This window comes from Hyposmocoma kahamanoa, unplaced genomic scaffold, assembly GCF_003589595.1.
Source record: "Hyposmocoma kahamanoa isolate Upper Pololo Valley unplaced genomic scaffold, ASM358959v1 87, whole genome shotgun sequence".
NCBI classification, from domain to species: domain Eukaryota; kingdom Metazoa; phylum Arthropoda; class Insecta; order Lepidoptera; family Cosmopterigidae; genus Hyposmocoma; species Hyposmocoma kahamanoa.
The window spans coordinates 12,300,976-12,322,202 of NW_020654422.1; the positions used below are offsets into that span (position 1 = coordinate 12,300,976).

The 21,227-nt window shown below is 37.2% G+C and overlaps 2 protein-coding genes across 2 annotated transcripts in view; one reads left to right on the top strand and one right to left on the bottom strand.

The window, feature by feature from the left end:
- LOC113235197 (growth arrest and DNA damage-inducible proteins-interacting protein 1) lies at positions 1 to 7,132 on the top strand. Its single transcript, XM_026470814.1, has 3 exons — positions 1 to 413; positions 943 to 1,178; positions 6,846 to 7,132. Exons 1-3 carry the CDS (start codon positions 107 to 109, stop codon positions 7,050 to 7,052), a joined length of 750 nt encoding a protein of 249 aa, XP_026326599.1. The 5' UTR covers positions 1 to 106; the 3' UTR covers positions 7,053 to 7,132.
- Positions 7,133 to 11,418: 4,286 nt separating this feature from the next.
- Positions 11,419 to 21,227, bottom strand: part of LOC113235457 — a 74,022-nt gene continuing 64,213 nt past the window's right edge. The window contains exons 13-22 of the mRNA XM_026471149.1: positions 17,769 to 17,945; positions 17,230 to 17,404; positions 15,025 to 15,206; positions 14,622 to 14,689; positions 14,256 to 14,351; positions 13,484 to 13,623; positions 13,180 to 13,339; positions 12,746 to 12,959; positions 12,085 to 12,189; positions 11,419 to 12,002 (exon numbers count right to left, since the gene is read on the bottom strand). Coding sequence (XP_026326934.1) covers positions 11,805 to 12,002; positions 12,085 to 12,189; positions 12,746 to 12,959; positions 13,180 to 13,339; positions 13,484 to 13,623; positions 14,256 to 14,351; positions 14,622 to 14,689; positions 15,025 to 15,206; positions 17,230 to 17,404; positions 17,769 to 17,945 — 1,515 coding nt within the window. The 3' untranslated portion in view covers positions 11,419 to 11,804. The remainder of the gene's footprint in view (positions 12,003 to 12,084; positions 12,190 to 12,745; positions 12,960 to 13,179; positions 13,340 to 13,483; positions 13,624 to 14,255; positions 14,352 to 14,621; positions 14,690 to 15,024; positions 15,207 to 17,229; positions 17,405 to 17,768; positions 17,946 to 21,227) is intronic.

Consider the following 21,227-nt stretch of genomic DNA (forward strand, 5'->3'; position numbering starts at 1 on the left):
GAATTAACCACAAATGTGATGAAATGTCCCTTTCTGTGAAGTTCAGTTAACAAAGTTCTCTGAGTTTTCCTTAATTCTGCGACAAAATTATAGCATTGCATATATTATGAATTTACGTGTGAAAGTAAAATTACTGCGACCGCGACTACTAAGCAACGTATTTCGTTTCGCATCAACAACTCCAGAAATTGTGGAGCGAAATGAACAAGTTTTAATTGACGATACTGATGCTGCTCAGGTCAGGGAAGCAGAAATTGAAAGGAAAAGGAACATATCTCGCTTGACGCAAGCCCATTTTAATATCATAAATGGCCGGATGCCGTATGATGAGCCGAAATGTTTGGCACATCTAACTGTAAAATATCATAGGAAAATGTATGGGAAATATGGCGCTCAAAGTGGTGTGGATCCTAGTAAGTAATAATCGTACATATAAGGTGTTTTGTATTCACAGAATCTATCAGTAGTGTAAAATTTCGGCCCTTGCAAATTTCATAAATTGTTTTTGATGCATGTTATAGTCGATAAGACCTCTTTATTCTTACAGTTTTCCTCTACGGGCGATAGTTATTGAGAATATTTACTGTGAGAATATATTATTATACGGCTGGCACGCACCAGATTATTATACACAGCCTCTTTTCTGGCGCGGGAGGGTTCGTTGGTTTAGCATGTTGTTTCCCTCCTCACCAACTTTTCAACAACAAGTTCAATTACAATTATGCGCCCACCATACGCAAGTTGTATAAAAGTTTAGTTGCGGACACCAGCCCTGGTACACCATACTATATAATTTTTTTATTTTATGCCCTATTATATAGTGCTCTTTGGTTCAATCAGTTCTATCCAACCCATAATTGTTGTTTATAGAAATGCAATAACAATGTTGACTCTTTAATAATACTACTACACCAATATTATATAACCATTATCATATTTCAGGTCTCTGCTGGCCCACCAAACAGGATATTGAAGACAGAAAGGAATATGAATCAGTAGCATTTCCCTACACAATCCAGCAGATGATGGAGACTGCGGCACAGAATAGGAAAGAAGCACAACAGAAGATAGAACAGAGAGAGAAAGAAGTAGAGGCAAAGTTTGTCAAGCTGGAACAGTGGAAAAAGGAACTAAATGATAAGATTGAGAAGAAAGCTAGAGACATACAAGCTGCTAAGGTAAAGTTTATTTTACAGATTGCAGCAAAAGGGTGTCATAAATGAAAAGATAGTGGCCCTGTCTTTCCAGTCTATAAAATATGGATTACAATTGATATAGAAAATTTAAATTTCAATTCAGATCAGTTAGATTAAATTATAGGAAGGTATACTAATTTATTTATTGTATGGACAATGTCACACCAGATTACACATTTTTGTTCAAAAATTGCCTCCAGTGCAATGGAACAAGATACGTCAATGTGTAGCTTGATGCGCTGGCTGGCTGGATGTGTACATAAAAAATAGAAACGTGTTACATGGCATGGATTACGACTAAACAGGTTTTGTACAACAGAGTCTTGAAGAAGAGGCGATACTACATCCAAATTAGGTTGCTTTCCATCAAGTGCGATGGAGGTCAAATTTGCACTTATCTAGTTACAAAAACAAAGAAAATGTGGTAACCTGTGTCTCAGGGTGTTAGAGTTTATTGACATACAATGTCAAGCAAAAGCGGTTCAGACAGTGTAAGAATAAGCTACATTGTAAATACTGTCTAGTTTCATTTTCGAATTTGCAATTTATATTTATTCACATTTATATATCTTTCCTTTGTACTAATATTTTTTTATGTCTTAAGACGACTACTTAACAGTGTAGATATTTTTTATACCTTTGTTCTCACTATGTCTATTGAGTAGTTTTATTATAGAACTATTTATATGATTTTTTTATTGATGATGACATTTTTAAATTTTTATTGAATTGATATTCAATTTTTTTTATGTGAAAGTACTCTGTGATTATTAATACAAAGATCAAACACTCAGAAAAACAAATCCTTCGATCCTGTTGGATTCAAACCGACGTCTTCTAGCATACCGTGCCAGATGCTATACCAACTAAGCCACGGAACGAGCCAGTGGACCTCACGAATTTTTCAATATACTTGCTCTACTTTTGTATTTGGTTTTTCATCGAAGGAGTTTTTCTAAGTATTAGTATTATCTTTGTATTAATATCTGGGGCAGTATTACATATAAGAACTGTTTTACTATTTCACTTTATGTGTATTTAAAATACCTCTGCCATTTGACAAATCGCCACCGACTAAAATACATGTTGTTTTTTCTTTATACTAAACATGTGAGAGCAGTTGATATTCATTGACAGATTTTGTGAAGTGTGCTTTATACTTAGTGTAACGGGTTCGTGTCCGTAACTCGACGTCAAGGCGCCTATTTTGCGTGTGGTGGGAGTAGGATCCTCCTTGTGCCACCCGAGCTCCTCCAGAAATCTGAGCAGCCTCCTCGGTTTGCTGAAGACTTCGGGAGCGACCTTGGCACTCCAATGTACTGCGCCCTGTAGTTGGCCACGCCGGAGCACTGTAGTAGGATGTGCGCAGCCTTTTCTTCCTTCTCCATGCACGCTCTGCATAGAGGGCTGTCTGTGATACCTAAATTGAAAAGGTGTCTATTGTATGGACCATGACCCGTTAGGGCGGCAGTTAGAGTGCGAAGCTCTTGCCTTTTGAGTTTAATTAATATTCGAGATAGACTGGCGTTGAGCGTTGGGAGTGCTTCCCCGCCTACAAACCGAAAGGGTGGTTGGTCCATGTGTTATTATGTGAAAATTTTGTACCTTTGTGTATAATTGTTCTGGACCATTGGTAGGGGAGGGACACTGGGCTCTGGGCCTACAGCGTCCGTCTCCGACCCTTTTCTGGTTAGTTCATCTGCTTTATTAAGGACCATTGCGAAATAGTGTTGTTTGCTGATGACACATCCTTGATTTTTAAAACAGACAGACATGACATTAACTATGACCATATTAATGATACCCACTCTAAGATACTTTATTGGTTTAATGCTAACAATTTATTGCTTAATGCCAAGAAGACAAAATGTGTTAAAATTAATTAATTACCTAACGTAAAATCGACTAGTCCAAGCACAGAAATAAACGGAGAAAAGTTAGACCTTGTTAATAAAGTAGTCTTCTTGGGAATGACCTTAGATAGTAAACTTCAATGGTTTCCACATATATCTTCCCTGGCCAGCAGATTAAGCTCCGCTGCATACGCAGTCCACAGAATACGTGAGCTTACCGATATTAGTACTGCTACACTAGTTTACTTTAGTTACTTCCGTAGTATAATGTATTACGGGATTCTCATGTGGGGTAAAGCGGCAGATATTCAAACCATATTTGTATTGCAAAAACGAGCGATTCGTTCTGTGTACCGTCTAGGCTCTCGGGTTTCTCTCAGAAAAAAGTTTAAGGAGACTGGTATCATGACTGTGGCATCACAGTACATTTACTCAAATATTTTATATGCCCGTAAAAATATACATAATTTCAATAAGAAAGAAGATATCCATAATATTAACCTTAGAGCTAAGTCCAAACTCATGGTACCACGATTTCGTTTAACCAAGGTAAACAACTCTTTAATGGGGAACTGTATTCGTTTTTACAATAAGATTCCGGAGCATATATTAAGTTTATCATTTCTTTAAGTTAAAAAGTTTCAAAACTACTTTAAAAATATTTTGATCGAAAAATCATATTACAAAATTGAAGACTACGTGTTAGATAAAGATGTATGGAAAGACGACACGGCTCCAGAATCCACACAAATTTGATTCAAAGTGTATTCCATAGCATTTAAGTTTATTTGAAAAGAGCAATCCCTAGAGTTTCTTGCTCGTTCTTCTCAGGGAGGTTAGCGTAGTGAACGAGCAGTAGCTTAAATGTGACGTTTTCAAGTGTAAATTTATTTTACATAAGGAATAAATAATCTTTGACTTTGCGTCATTACCACGTGAGCCGCTGTGTCCTTTAATCCACTGTACAGTTACGCGGTTCTGTATACGTAAGTATATAGCTCCATGAGAGCTTGATCGCGTTAAAAGAACCCTGAGTTTGTCGTAGCTGTTCAGTGCTTGAAATGCTGTCGGAGAGTTTTCGAATGGAGCGATTCTTTACTCTTCTCGCTATGATTGCTTAGGCTGCCAACTTGATTCCCATATATTCAGCCTGAAATACTGTGTTGTGGTCACCAAGCAGTGTTGATATCCTGATATTGAGGTTTTCTGAGAATACAGTACAGTACCTGTTCCTGAATTTGTTTATGATCCATCAGTGAAGACGCGGACCTCTCTGGGGTTCAGTCCTTCGTTGGGATCTTCAAACAATTGTATCGTGTATTTTTTTGTCAAAAATGTATTGTTGGGATCCTATCCACAGTCGCCTCCAGTAGCGGTTCCTTTGTAACAGTTTTGTAAAGGATTTCTGTATGTGAGATCCTCATGTGCTTCCAAAGGCCTGCTCCGTATAGACGCAATGCTAATGACACCGCTTCCTGTCTGATCGACCGTGGGTGGGGTCGAAGGTCCAGCATCGCTTCCAGGGCCGCAGTTGGAGTTGCCAGTTGAGTCATCGCCACGCAGGCTAGCCTTTGAAATTTGTCCAGCTTATCGGCTACGGTCGTCAGATTGGTTCTGTCGCCCCGTAACTGATCATGGGTCTTATCACCGCTGTGTAGAGCCATAGTTGTTATCTTGGATGAAAGTCTCCATTCTTTACCTACCATTCTATGGCACTGCAGAAGGTGATGGTAGCTTTTTTAATTTTGTTGTCCAGATGCTTGTTCCAGTTCAACTTGTTGTCCAGTATTACTCCCAGGTACTTGAATTCGGTTGATAACTGTAGTTCTGTACTGAAGAGTTTGGGTTGTAGGTAGTTACCCAGTTGTCTTTTGTTTGTAAACATTACTATAAGTTCTGTCTTTGTTGGACTTACCGATAGTTCATATACTCTGCACCGGTTTTCCACAATCCGGAGTGCTGCCTGTGTAATGTCGCAGAGGGTATTGGCATATTTCCTGTTATTAGTATAGTTATGTCATCAGCATAGCCTACTGTATAGAAATGTTCTTTGTTCAGTTTGGTGATGAGATCATTTACGACCATGTTCCATAGCAGGGGCGACAGTACTCCTCCTTGAAGACACCCTTTTGCTACTACGGCCCATGGAGTCTCATTTGCTGTTGTTCTTATTGTTCTTAATTTAAGCACGTTGCTAATTCAACTGTCTTCTAGTGCTGATTGTACACTGGAGAAATTGGTTTTATCGAAGCAGATTGCTTTGTTTTTGAGGGCTTCTTCTATCTTGTCAACAACGGCATGCAGGGCCGATTCAGTGGACTTGCCTTGGCTGTATGCATGTTGATTTCCGTGTAATGGTATGTTCTTTAGGTAGATGTGTTGCAGTTCATTTTTTCGCATCTGTCATCTTGGACGAACCTGCATCCTGGGAAATGTGCTTCCAGTAGGGTTTTCTCCGTTTCCGCAGGGGAAGTTGTGAATGTGTTGTCTATTTTGCGCATTGAACCTAGCTCAGTTGAATTTGTGTTGGCTAGGATTTTTCTTGTTCTATTTGTTTAAGCACAACACGTGATGTTCCCGCAGTAGCTTCGCTATGATGAGGTGCTCCTGAACCACATGCACTTTTTTAGTTTGGATTTGGCCGTCTTGTAGTTTTTCCAGCCCTCATCCGCGCATGTGTTCATTGCTTGTGCAGTGTATGTACAAAACATGAGGGATGGAATGGTGCAAAAATGGGTTAGAGCTAAAGATGACCCCCAGAAATCTCATGAAGAGGAATGGCCAGTCGAATTCAAGATCTCATTGCATCAGTTGGCTGTGCTACCTCCTGATGGGCGTACGAAGCTCCATACTGGGAAGGCACAGGCCACAACCAGAGGACATAAAATCTGTCAGAGCCAGGAAAGACCGTCAGTTCTTTAATGCTGTCGGCCTTGGCTCTGAACTGTAATTAGTGGCGATCACTTGATGATCAGTTGATGGTCACAGTGATGAGGGGCTAACCTAGAAGCACCCTAATAATATATATTTTTTATTTATGATCAGTTTACAAAGACCCATACATACCTTATATACTAACTTACATAATAAACATACCGCGATGTATGACGCATTGTGGTTGTCCGATAACCGTCCTCGGAAACGTCGTTACATGACACCCTTCGGTCAAAAGTCCGCCTTCATTAGGGTCGATAGATTTTGAGTTGGGACTCTCACCACAAATAAATTAAAATTCATATTGTGGCGTGACTCCTGCTCGACCCTCAGGGCATCATTGGCTTTCACCAGTTTCACCACAATATCCACAGATTTTGTGGAGTAAAGAAGTCGTGCCACGTATAGAAACGTTGCCACGTATAGAAACGTGTCGTCGGTACCGTTGGACGTAATATATGATTGGGGCCAGCCGACTACCGCCTCGAGGCGGTGCCACTAAGATTACGTCTGGTGTAATTCTTTTTCTTTTCCACCTTTTTGAAACCGTCCTCGTCGCACTGATCTACTTATCTCGGTGGTACTGACACAGCACAGCTCCAGAAGTAAGTCTCTGTTTCTTCTTCCCCACTTTGCTTGCCTGAGGTGTGGTTGAGGAACAATGAGTTGGGTAGCAGCGGTAATAGCAGCGTAAGCACGTCGAAGGGTTAACGTGCTTAAGCGTGGCGGAAAAACGCGGATAATAATAATAACTACCTATTGTATTATAAATCCATTACAATTTATATATTATGTTATGAATTTCTTTTAAAATGTATATAGAAATATCACAAATAACATAGCAATAAAATTTCATTTTCAGGAAAAGAAAGAGCGTCTAGTAGAAGAAGTACGTCGACACTTTGGCTTCAAACTGGATCCACGTGATGAAAGGTTTCAAGAAATGTTAGCAAAGCGAGAGAAAGAACAGAAAAAGGCTGAGAAACAAGCCCGAAGAGATGCCAAAGAGAAGATGATTATTGGCAAGTTACAGCAGAAAAGTGTCGAAATGAGTGACGGAAAGAGCTAGGTCTGTACCTTCGTCATATTTTGTTGTTGTAATAAAAAAACAGAAATTGTACCTTAGTTTAATTTTATGGTTGTTATGAAATAAACATGTAAAAATAAGTATTTATTTTTATTGGGAATATTGGTTGGGATGGTTGGGATGGATGAAATGGTACGGTACCCAAACATTGTGAGGTCAAAATAATTTCAGGTAGCAAATTAATACATTTTATGTTACACACTCCACTTTAATATTAATTGCAAATATTTGTCTTGGGACACATGATTTCTGAATAGATCAAACATTTTGATCTCTGGCATATCGACTAAAGTTATAGACTCTATATCTAATTTCCCCACATTTAGCTGATGCATTCAATAGGTGCGTTGACGAAGGTATTTTTTCCGATTTGATGAAATACAGCAGTAATTCCTTTATTCAAGTGCGGTAGGAAAGTTGATCCTAGCAACTACAGTCCTATTTCAATTCTACCAGCTTATTCTAAAACTACTAAAAGGTTAAATTGACTCAATTACTGTCCTATTTCGGAAGGAATCACATTTTTCATAGTGAACAATATGGTTTTACTAGTGGTAGATTGCGGTACTAAAACATATATTTGACGAGAACGCTATTAGGTTTTTATGTGACCTCTCAAAGGCATTTGATTGTGTGGACCATATTACTCTTGTTAGGAAACTGGAATATAACGGAGTAAATGGCAAGGCTTTGGAACTTGTCTCGAACGGTAGAATTCAGAAAGTAGTCAAATGAAGTGACTTCTTCGTGTTCTCCAGTAAAAATGGGTGTCCACAAGGCTCAAAACTTAGACCTATCATTAATATTAATGATCTATAATTCTTGTTTAAGAACATTTGCGAAATAATATTGTTTGCTGACACATTCTTGATTTTTAAAACAGATAGACACATAGATTTAGTATATCGGTACCTATATACTAAATCTATGGATAGACATGACTTTAACTATGACAATATTAACTAAACCCTCTCAAAGGTAGTGCTGACAATTTATTGCTCAATGCCAAGAAGACAAAGTGTGTTAAATCCATAGATATAGGAAAACAGGGGAGATATGTAACGACGCTATGTAAGATTTTTTTAGCTTGTGTGTAATTCAAACTTCACGCTCTATTATCTACTACCATATCTTAAAGATTTTGATTGGATAGGGCTTAAAACGTGAAAACGACGGAACACAATTTTAAAATTTAACAAAATTAAAGTTATAGTCCCTTGAATAAGAGTTATATTACAATATTTCAGTATTTTTCATCCTGGTTCAGCCCTTCACCATCAGATGGCGTTTTAGTAAAAATGCTACTAGTATATAATAGCTAACTATTACACGTTAGATGGCGCTGAAACTCATTTTTCGTTACACTAAGAACTCACGGAGCGGTTGTCACCCGTGTCTGCCGCGGGATCGCGGCATCTGTAGAATGTAATAGTTAAGTAGGTATGTAAAATTAGTAGCGTTTCACGGCGCGTTTTACGCCTGTAGTGATGACGGTCGCTCGCGGTTGTCGCGGCGGGGTGCTAGTAGAACCGCGCAGGACGCGATCACCTGCGCGCTTGGCGGCCGTCGTCGCCCGCGCACTTTGGCGGTCGGTTCAGGCGCAATGTGGTACAGGCGCACGCGGGGCGAGTTCTCTATTAACCGTACTACTTGAAACCGCTCCGTGAATGGTTAACCTTATTAACCTTAAACTGACGCTACTCAATGAAGGGTGTGGTCCTACCTAATCGATAGTTAGAAACCAAGTGGTTGTTTTTAATATTAAAAAAATATTCCATTTTTCATACTATACCTACACTGGTAGTGGTGTATTATTAAATTAATATAAATTATTATTATTTTCCTAATAGCAGCCACTAGGCTTGGGCCAGTGTCAGTTTTGGTGGGGTACAACGAATTGAGCGTTAGGAGGGAATTTGCACTAGCCCGGTATATTTTATCAATATTGAATGCAAAAATATACAACCCGGAGTTACTAGCCACTATAAATTTTTGTGTCCCAGATAATTACGTTGGGAGACGTCGTAGGCCCCGTTTGCTGGCCGTGCCGACGGCTAGAACTGACCTTATTAAAAAATCGGCGATGTCCAGGACACTGCATACACTAAATGTAGTAGCGGAAATGATTGACCTTTTCTCATGTTCTTTGAGTGAATTCACTAGGTTAACTGTTTATATTATATGTTATAAAAAGAAGTAGATGTAATTTATTATTATTCTGTGTATATTAAATAAATAAAAAATGTGCTACTTTATCGTAAGGAATGTATCCTGTAATGATAAATGTATTGTGTCTAATAAATAAATAAATAAATAAATTTTATAAGAATAATATAAAAAATATGGCGATCGTCGCCAGTGTCAGTTTTTAGTAGGATGGTGAAGCTGTCACTGTCAATAGTAAACTCGAACTATCAAAGAATTTAATAAATTAAATTATGTTGTTTTTTTATGAAGGATTTACGTAATTTTCTATAATTGTTTCTAATTTGCATGCGTATGTAAAATAAAGCCGATTTTATTTTATTTATTTTTTTAATGCATTTGCTATGGATCTTTCAATTTTCCTGCAGCTTCAATCCAACCTTCTTTTATTTTGAACTCATTGGAAAAACTTAAAAATTCAAAATATGTAATGGAATTGAAATATCTAAGTTATCTAAAACAATAATACACATACATTTTTCTTCAAGCAACAGCAACAAACAAATTGACATGAAATTGAAACGGTTGTCCAAAATACGAGTTGTGTTAAAGTTACTCGAAATAAAATGTTTAGTAATAATAATAATAATAAAATTAAAAATAATCGATTTAACGTGAATGCTTTTCGATTCAATATTTTAGGGACTTTAATTACTAAAATCATAGTAAGAAATTCAAACATTTCAGGAAAAAATTATGATCGATAAACATCAGTCATCCTAAATGAACATACCTACTATATTTGACTAGAAATTTCTATGGAGACAAAAGAAAACATTGAATTAGGATAGAAATAGTAACTAAAAACGCAAACAGCCGGTGGATTGTTACCTCTCTGGTTTTAAAATTTTTGATTTCACTCCAATTTTTACAAGGTGTATCGCTACAACTTGGCATATTCACGTTTTACAAGAGATCTTGTATGTACGACGATCGCCATGTCACTGTTGTAGGCGTGTCACCTCGATATGATCATTTTTTTAATCATATCGAAGCGACACGAACCACGCCTCCATACCAAATCTCCCCCTTTTATTATATCTATAGTTAAATCTGAATCACCTAATGTAAAATCGACTAGTCCAATCATATAAATAAATGGAGAAAAGTTAGACCTTGTTAATAAAGCTGTCTTTTTGGGAATAACCTTAGATAATAAACTTCAATGGTTTCCACATATATATCCTTAGCTAGTAGATTAGGGTTTACTGCATACGCAGTCCGTAGAATACGTGAGCTTAACGATGTTGCTACTGGCGCTATGGCGCTACGACTAAAAAGTCGTTGAAAAACCAAATACAAAGACAGGACAAAAAGCACATAGAAAAATTCGTGAGGCCCGCTGCACGCTGGTTCGTTCCGTGTCTTAGTTGGTATAGCCTCTGGCACGGTATGCTAGAGGACGTCGGCGTCGCGTCGGTACGAATAAGGCTGGATCGAAGAATTTTTTCTGAGTGTTCGATCTTTGTATTAATAATTATAATAAATTCATTTCGGACCATTTATAGTATTTTTTTCTTATTCATTCTGGAAACTTAAAGTGCGCCTCACGTATAAGCTAGCTAAATGATTGCTAAATATAATTTACCTTTTGGGATTAAAGTTGCGTATAATTAATTAAATTGACCAATTAACACACATTATAGCGTCTTCCATAGCTTGTCGCACCAGGTGAAAACGAACAAATCATTTAAGATAGATTCCAGATATTGATACCAAACAAATAATAGAGAGTTTTTTTTAACAGCCAATAAAAACTTACTTATTATGTTTTCATCATAGCCGGAATCCAGCAGCTTGATTTTGATTGCCTCTCCTTCGTGCTGATTTTGATTCAAATCGGAATCGATCCGATCGGGTAGTCTCGAAATCAGATTGGTTTCTGAGCGAGAAGGTGAACCTGATTCCTACTATATCTTTTTAATTTGTGAGTTAAATCAACTATTGTTTAGACTAGATTTGTCAAAAGTTTTCGATCGGCCAGCTGTGTTTCGCAATTATGCGCCTCGACTCGGAAAAGACGTAGTTTCCGATCGGGAGAGGCAATCAAAATCAAGCTGCCGATCGAAAACTGCGTCTTTTCCGGAGAGGAATCGGGTTCATCTACTCGCTCAGAAACCCATCTGATTTCGAGACTACCCGATCTGATCGCTTCCGTTTTGAATCAAAATCAGGACTCTGGTAAGGGCTACCCATAAACTACGTACAAAACTGAAAGGGCTGCCTGGCGCATCACGATAATGACGAGCCGTCACCTGGTGCACGCGCAAGTTAGTTTCAAGAGACGAAAGAAGACGCCACTATCGGAGGAAATGGAAATGCTAACTAAACGGGTAAAAAGACCGGCGCATGACTCAAGATGGATTCCGGATATTGATGAAAAAATAAACAGGTAAGTTTTATAGATTGTTAAAACACTCTTATTTTTCTTATTTATTTATGATCAGATTAAAAATCAAATTTTATACACATTAAAAGAAAATCTTGACACACAACACTTTTGTTCATAAAAATAAAACTCGTCTAAAGTCAAGAGCTGTCTTCATCCGTCGAGGAGTAAAGCGCCTCACGTGGGTTGAACCTGGGGCTCGAAAAAGAAGCGAGAGGGTTTAATCCCACCGCTCCCATACCTGTCAGGGGCAGGCGCTCCACTGGGGTGCACACTAAAGTGTCCGATGAGTCGCTCACCATGCTACTGCATGGACTTATCTTCTCGTATGTATTTTTCTGTCGAAAATGTAAATGTTTACATGTACCTATTTAACACATCAATTATTATTATACCTACATATAGCTCTCCCGAACTTACCTTCTTGATCTTAGTTTTTGCTGCCAATAAATCTCCTACCATACATTGTTCGTCGCCGTGAGCGTTTTTCATATCGCCCATATGTTTTTCTATCATCTCTGGCTTCTAAAATAAAACATTTATTTATAAATATGGCTTGACACAGACGGATGTATACAGAGACGGAATGCGTATTACGAATTCAAGGTGACAGCGAGGCGTCCTGAACTCCTGAATTCCGAGAAAATGCAATTTCTCAATCATTTCAGTTGTCACACTTATAACATACTTATAAAATATAAGTGTAGTAAGCACACTCGCCTGGTAGATATCCCAATTGTTGTCCACAGGCCGGTGCACAAGACTGGACAGTGAGATGTGTGTCGAAAACAGCCGTAATTAAGATAATGAACTCAGTCTTTGAATTTAGATTATATTGTTATGAGCAATACAATTTTAATCAAAGACCGCGAACAAAACATCCGTCAATTACTTGGTCTCAAAAGGAAATTTTCCCGTCCCTGTGCCATTTATGAAACATTTATGTACGGAACAGAATTACCTAATTAGAGTTGTACTTGCTTCCAGCAAACTAGCTTTAGAATTTTAACTTACTTTGGTGCAGCCAACTCGAATCTACATAGATCCTTTTATTCATGTTCTTCTGGTCAAAGATACTCACCACTCCCATGCTGTCCCAAAGCACGTCTCCAAGCATGTGCGCGGATTTGGTAGTCTTGTTCATCTTCACATCTATTAGTTTCAAGTGCTGGCTGTGAGCCTTCTTCGGTATTATGTTGATACGCAATTCGGGTTCCTGGTCCTCTAGGTTATTCACTTCTTTCTCAGTTTCTGGTTGCTGGTTTGAGTCCTTAGTGTGTTCATAAAGGCTTTTTCTGGAAAATAACAAAAATAGTGATTAAATACCTAGCTAATTACATACAGGATTTATTGACACAATTCAATTTTTTCTATGACGAATTTTTTTATGAATTAATCTCGTAGAGACCTTGAAACGACACCTTTCCCGTATTTATCACTTTTTTATTGTAATATGCGTAAAGATCTTCAGTACTGTAATTTTAATTTTAATAGTTTATTTCAAGTTAATCTCACCCGTGATCACACTGATTGTTTTTTATAAACGCATAAATGTCTTTAAACGCCTGTTGGATGTACGAAAGCGTGTTCTGATCGATGGGTACAGAATTCAAGGATCCTGAACTACTTGATAGATCGATTGATCGCGAACTTTCTTGGAACGATTGCTCTGAACCTGAAATTAAAAAAAATATTTCATAGATTATATCGGTGTTTTCTTGCTTAGAAAACAATTATATTGCGAGCTCCGCTAAATAGCACAGCATAGCGCACCAGAGACAGAAAAGTCAACTAATTATATTAAATAGTCGTAGAATACCTGATGAAGTGGCCCAAAGACGTATCTGCTGCTGCTTCAGCTGTTTCATCTGGTCGACTAATTGCAGGTTCAGCTCTTCAAGCTGCTGCCTATGTGATATCTCCTCTTGAAGTTGTTCTTCCAGCGTTTCTGCATATTCCCTAGAAAATTCATACAATTTATTTTTGGATTTAACTTCCTCAAGGAGGGAAGTATAAATATATTGTGTCAATAAATCTTGTACAGGCTTTATTTTCGATTAGCTAGGTATTTAATCACTACCTTTGTTATTTTGGAGGGAGGCCTTTGCTCTGCAGTGGGACAGTATAGGCACATAATAATAATAATAATTTAACTTCCTCTGTGGCCGAACGGTTACCATACTGGTCTGCCACGCAGAGGACACTGGTTCGATTCTCGACCTACATTTATTTCTTACGTGAGAGTCTGGGTATAATTTGTGGTCGTCTATGTGTGTCCATGGCAACATGCATGGCACGGCGATACGGGGTTTCCCTAGTGCGGGGCTAAGAGTGTGCATTAAAAAAAAATTATATGCAATGGCCACATAACACGTAATATTTACGAAGGTACGTAGGAATGAATTCATAGGTAGTAGTAGGTATGTGAGATCAGATCAGATTATCGAATTTGAAATATTTCCATGAAGTACCGATTTAGTAGTTTAAAGACTCCAAACGAGTAAAAAATGACCTTATGCCATAATATTGTGTCTCAGAAGACCTCTTTAATCCTGAAATTATTACGATTGTCAGTACCAGCAAATACTTACTTCTCTTTTTTGGCTGTAGTCGATTTACTAGCAGTATATTTATTAATTAGTGCAGTTCGCGTATTAGACGACATCCTGTCTTTAGATAGTCCGTTCCTGGAACGCATATAGAAAAAACAGCATTATCAGTGTATATTTACGAGTACCTACATTGTAAATGATTGAAATAAGTACCTATTAGGTATTCATTTCAACTACGTAATTTTTGTGTGTATGTGTAGGTACTGTAGGCATGCATTAATTTAGTGCTCGTACTAGTTCTCTATTTTGTTACTACAAGTTATACCTTAACTATCAATTTATATCATAGATATTATGGATTGTAAAAATGGCAATTAATATGGCAATTGTGATGAATTTACTAACTTTGGCGCAGTAGATTTTATTGATCTGCCATCTGTAGGACTTGTACCAATGATTTGAAGCCATGAATACTGAAACAGATGTGGGATTAGGGAATTAGTTATTATCATCATCATGCCCTTATCCCATTGTTTGAGACCGCATCTTTTTTGTGGGAACTTGTTCAATAAACAAAATAAAAATTACGTAGCTTTTTTAAATGATTCAATAAATAAAAAAAATTATGACGTCTCAAACTTCTCCCAAAAATATAGAATTTGGATGAAAAAACTGAATTGGTAGGCAATTTACCAAATAAGTATCGGCCTGTTGACCAAACCAACTTATTGTTTTGTGTCAGTACTTTTCCGCACTTTGCTGCAAATCCTCTGCATTAATTAAACACATATGTTAAGACTGTACTTACTTGCACTCCCAAACCACCTCTTTCGTGTTCCCTCAAAGTCGCGCGTACTTTAGATAGCGACAGACTGGATATTTCTGGGTTTTGCCTCATATCCAAGATTGCAACCGACGTATTGATTCGGAGCATTTGTAACACTTTCGTTGCTGTTTGTTCTGTTATACCGCAGTTTTGTATGTCTAATGCTGCAGACATTAATAGATTGGTTTTAACAGTTCCAGCTTTAACCGTGGCTAATTCGTTTAACATTCCCATCTAACGGTGGTTAGAGGTGATAGACTGGGTACGACTGAATCATGCCTTGAATGAAACATCTCAAATTTTTTGAAAACTACGATACCTACACGTGAGACGCAAAACTCGGTTTCTCCGTCGCGTAGTTTGTGTTCGAATCTGTAGTCTGTCGTCGCACTAAAGGCAGTGAGACACAATTTCCGATTGTTTTTTTTATTTTCAAATTATGCGCTCAAAAGTAGTTAATTTCGATTGTAAACTTTTTTCCCTTGTGTTTTGACAGAACTTTTTACTTATTAAAGTAAAAAGTTCTAGACATTAACTCAAACATTAGTTCTAACTAATCTTAGGTCAAAGGTGTTTAGTATTTATGCCAATGCATATCAGTTAAGATATAAAGAGTTATTATCAAAAGTTATTATCAAAAAAGTAGTTACTACCAAAAAAGAAGTATTGTTAAGGCCCATTTAGATGGAGAGAGTTTACCGTCTCGAAGATACGATTATCGAAAGAATATAAAAAACTTTCCTCGTCTAAACATTTGCGATTATCGACTGTCGACGTGAGCGATTTTCGCCTCGCCTTTCAATATTGAACGTCTCCGTGTAAACAGAACTCGAAAGCAAAAATCGTACTTGAGTGCAGTGCGCGAGGGTGTTTTGATTATCACTGCTTTTCTAAGACAAGAATTAATGAAACGAGAACGAAAAAAAAAATTTGGATTAAGAAATGTTAAAAAAATTTGAAAAAAAAATGTATATTTCTCTACAATGCAATGAATGAACTTAATATTATCAGTAGTTCCAAATTTGAATGATTTTCGCGGCATTTCGATATGTCCATAGTCAATACCAAAGTAATCACTGAACTCGAATGGCGAATCTCGCACTCAAAACGATTCGAAGTGATTTGTAGGATAATCGTACGAACTTGAAAAAATGTCATACGAGATCGTGTTTAGAGAAGTCGAAAACTCGTAAGCAAGAAACTCCTTACTACATATTTCTCTGTGTAAACAGTCGAGGAGGCGTTTAAGTTGCTTGCGAATCTCGTATGACATAATCGTAGGCGAGATTTTAGTTCTTGCCTGAATGTAAACATTATGATACGATAATCTTATGGCGATTATTGCTTACGATAATCGACTACGAGTTTTCGTCACGAAGCGTGCGAGAAACTCTGTCCATCTAAATGGGCCTTTAAGAACAAAAATATTGTTAGAACACGTTTTTTGGGTAGGACCGTATAAAAAAGTAGAGAAAATGCGCCAGAAGGTAGGCACTTTTACCTGTGCTGTTACAGATGCCAGCGGGCACTGGTAAAATGAGTGCTATGCGTGGCATTTCGGATGTAAGAGTGGCCATAAAGGCGAACTGAACAGTATAATCACAAGCGCATTAGTGGGGATAAACTGCTCTTGCCTAGTCAAAGATAGCCACTAACAAAAGAAAATGGTTGTCTAGTAGGATGACGACGTTGGCCGTCATTAGCCAATACCTAGTCTCCTCTTCGGAGAAAGCGAGACGAGCACGTTCTTTGGGGTTGCTGATAGCAAGATCTTCTTGAACACTTTTGCCGAGCGGCTCGACCCAGCGCTTTTGCTGATGTGGAAATAACGGGATATCTGTACTTACGAACGTTCAGGCGTTTCTGTATACGTATCGGTATTATATCTTACGATAATTTGTGCAAAATCAATCAACTTGTTTAAAACCATTTACCTACTTCATTGGTAGGCATTTTAAGTGATTTTCTAGGTACTTCGCATAATAATATAAGTATAACGCAAATAAAAATCAGAAACAATGAAATAACTATTTTTGTACTATAATAATAAAGCATATTTTGTACTCAGTAGTACATAGTATAATCATTCTTCATAGAAACGTTCCAAGTCCGGAGGTATATATACTACGAGTAGAGTAGGTACTATAGTTAAGATTAAAACATTGTTATGATATTAAAATAAAGTACCCATTATCCATAAGTCATCAGCAAGCACATCTAACAGTTTTGAAACTCCGACATCCCCAAGCTGAGTGTTGCTACAAAGAGTGATACGTCGGAGACCGGCCATAGTGTCTAACTCAGGCAGTCGATACCGTAAAGTATGCACCCAGTTCTCGCTGTAGCGGTGAATTTTTTGATACTGTAATGCAGATTGTTTCACGTAAATTAGGGATTTGTTAACCAGTTAATAACCAGCCTTCTGTCTATATAATTAATACCAACAATGCCAGTGATTTTCTTCACACTTTCGTGGTAACTTTGGACTGTCACATACGTACTGATAAACCAATAATTTGGAAAATTGAACATCTAGTACGCATACATTGCGCAATATAATTTGAAATAATAAAACATTTGATATTCGCTATATCTATTGAATTTACCAGGACGTTCATTGTTCAGGTATGACAGATATACAAACCTGTTGACAACACATTTGTCGAAACCGTTTTTTAAGCAGAAAAGTTAGAATCGTTAAATGGCGAATCCTTAATCACACATACCTTGACTAAATCAGCAATGTATCCAGCCCCTAGTGGAGTAAGCTCGCATTCGGATAGATCTAGTGTAAGGATGTTCGGCAGACAGCGGACAGCCTTACAGACAGCCTGACAACCCACGTCACCAATCAAACAGCGCGGCAGGTATAAGTGTTGTAGTGAACTGTTTGCCAAGATAGCCTGGAGAAAAATAACTCTTTTATGTGTAGGTAACAGGGAATTGATGAGAGATAACACTCCGTACTTAGAGAGAAATCCCTCCGACTTTTTCATGCTGCATTGTTATTATTATAGTGTAAACATTACACAATAATAATATTTAAAGTACGATAGCTACGCTTAGTCGTAAGGAGACATAAAAACTGTTAATATTCCAACTAGCAAAAACTTGTCATATATAAGGTGTAAATTTGAGACGGGGCAGCAAGGCCAGTCACCTTAATCGTTTTAGTTACAGGAAAACGGTTCTAGAAGACTATCCATGAATTTTGAAGGTATTTTGATTGACATTCACAGATTTAGGAAAAATCGTACAGTGAGCAAGATAAAAGGCAATTTTTACAAAACTTTTTTTATGCCATTCGATCCGGTCTCTGTTAAGGATCAATAGTCTCTATGGGACGAACTGAGGTAAGAGTACTCGAAATGTCAGAAATCGCAAAAAACTTTTTACCATACATTTTGTAGGGACATATTATTTAGTAATCAGTTATTCTAGGTAGTTAAGGAAACTACTTACTGCCCCGTCTGAAATTTACACCCTGTATACTTAGATTTATAAAGCCTAAAAATATGTTCTTATAAAGGCCATATTATCGTTTATAAGGGTGGATTTGGGCACAAAGTGCTTAAACCTTATACATGTCATATTCTTGGTTTATTAAATGAAAATAATTCTTATACAAGTTTTATTGTCGCTGGCAACAAGTACCTATATGCGATTTATATTTGTCATATTAAAGGTGTTTACACGGGCAATAGCCTTATACTAGCAATATCTGAGCTATTTATAAGGACGCTAAACTTATGTCATATTGACATCATTTAAAAGGGTAATTTCCTTGTATAAGCATTAACTGAGTACGTTATTATGGGCAATCATTCTTTTAGCCGGTGTGAAACGATTTACAAAAAGAGATATTATTTACTTCGTGTGCGATGCGTATTAAACAATATCCTGTCAACTATTTTTGTGAAACGCTGCTGTGGTATAGCTGTTTATGAGCTTATTTCAAGTGAAAACTACGTGGGACTTTAAAAGTATGAGAAAGTAAGGTATAGTTTGTGGTGTATTATCAACGTGCCATTGATATGGAACTGTTTTGTCCCGAAAAAGTGTGTAATTATTTTGTTGTTTTTAATACTGCTGCTACAAGAATAAAAATAAATTACACAACGTCTATAAGGGGACTATAAAGGTGATACCTTTATAAAAGCAATACTTATTGCTATGTTATCGCCATATTAATTATTATTTTGATTTTGGGGTTCCTTATTATAATCAAGTAAAACCAAATTTATATTGTTTTCTGTAATTGAAAAATTAATCTATTGTGCCAGTAATGTCCAGTCCCCATTTCAATAATGCTTATTTTTCTTTGTTGGCTTTGAACAACGTACGCGTATCGAAGGTAAGGTAAGGTAAGGTGGTAAGGTGTGTGGGATTGCGTTGTTTATTACTTTTGATAATTTGTTTATTGCTAAATGTGGAATATTGAACTTTACAGCCCGATTCCTGATATTGTCACGAAAGTCATACATTCTCACCTCGTCATTAATATACTCATCTATAATATCACTATCGCCATCAATTTGCTCTTCCTCACACACCGCGCTTAAATAATTTTGTACGAAACCACCAACTCCTTCGTTAGTGCTGGTTGGTAATGGTTGGTGGATAACGTCACAGAAGAAGTGGCGCGTGTAGAGTTTGCAGCCAAGTTCTAGTAGTAGTTCTAGTAGCTTTTTTGGTAACCCTTTTCCTAAAACCGCCCCTTCTCTTAAATGTCTTCCATTCTTGCAAATCCATTTTTTACAGGAAAAGGCGAAGACATCCCGACCATGCGTTGCACTTCAACGTGCTGACTTAGTTATGAAAATTGTAGTAATATAATAATCTAAAGAATAATACTCTTGTAATTACTGTATTAGTGATAATGAATTGCTTAAATTCTTATAAAAACTATATAGCTAACAAATATTCATTTGCTATATAAACCTTTATTAAAATATTTATAGCCTTATTTTTACCTTGTCCACTTCCTTTATAAGAATCTTTACGAAGACCTTTATGTAGCTTTAAATATTATATTTCAGTTAAGCAATAACATTCACCTTTATAAGAAGAGCACATTCTAAGGCTGTATTATTTGAGTTTAATAACGTTTATACAGCCAAATTAAAACTTAAAACCTCTTATAAAGTACTATTATAAGGTACATTGCAATAATGAATGCTCTTATAAAACAATTACAAGATTGCTAGCCATGAAGCTCTAACGTTATAAGGTTAATTTGCTAGTTGGGATTAGGTCCTTACCTATGAAATTGCCGTTTTAAATAGAGAGAATGGAAAAATAATTTTTAATGAAAAATATATATTTAATTAATCCATGTCATTATAGTCGATGCACTTTTGCCATTTTAATGGAAGTTCATTGATGCCTCTGCTATAGAAATCCTGGGGACGGGAATCGATGAACGTTTAAAAGCATGTTCCCCGCCTCATCGGATTTGAAATTTTTCCCCGTAAAAAATATCCAAATTAAAAAATATATATATAAATCAGTAAAACAAGGTCTGGTAAGTAAGGTAGGTGACGGAGAGTTTTTAGTCATAACTCCTATAGTTTTGAGAAGTCTGTCGTGCGATTAGAGTAATTGACAAGTCTCGGTTGTTTGACAGCCAGGTCATCCATCATCACTTGCAATTCTTTACAGTACACCTCTGCGATAATAGTTGCGACAGGTCTCAAGAAGCTGTACTGAACAATGCCGCTATAGGTCCACCATACACTCACAATCAACTTCTTTTGACTCAATTTGCCGTTGGGACATGGTTCGGCTGCCTCCCCTGCAGCCAACCAGTACGACGGATGTTTTCGATTGTCATACGAGATCCATTTTTCATCATAAGTGATAATCCGATCTAGAATCATTTGAGTGCCTATTCAACGACTCAAGGCAAGCTTCGATGCGATTTTGTTGTTGTTTAGTGCGATCATACGGTCCTTCTTAGCTTTTTGTCATTCGAATTTGACGCAAATTAGTCAGTTTATCACTTACGCCAAAGGTTGCTGCTAATTACGACTTAGAGTCTGAAAGAATTCGAGAAATACGACATGAATCTGCTAATTTAAAGCTATAGTAGCTTTCAATTCATCGTTATCGACTTTGGTTTCCGGTCAAGCCGAGCTCATTGTTGAGACCAAAATTTCCAGAAAGGAAGCAATCAACACCAAAAC

What these genes read in the sequence shown, in the direction of transcription:
- LOC113235197 (XM_026470814.1), top strand. Translation starts at nt 107, where the DNA reads ATGAATTTACGTGTGAAAGTAAAATTACTGCGACCGCGACTACTAAGC. An exon ending in TCAAAGTGGTGTGGATCCTA is followed by an intron (nt 414 to 942) that starts GTAAGTAATAAT and finishes ATCATATTTCAG; the next exon opens with GTCTCTGCTGGCCCACCAAA. An exon ending in GAGACATACAAGCTGCTAAG is followed by an intron (nt 1,179 to 6,845) that starts GTAAAGTTTATT and finishes TTTCATTTTCAG; the next exon opens with GAAAAGAAAGAGCGTCTAGT.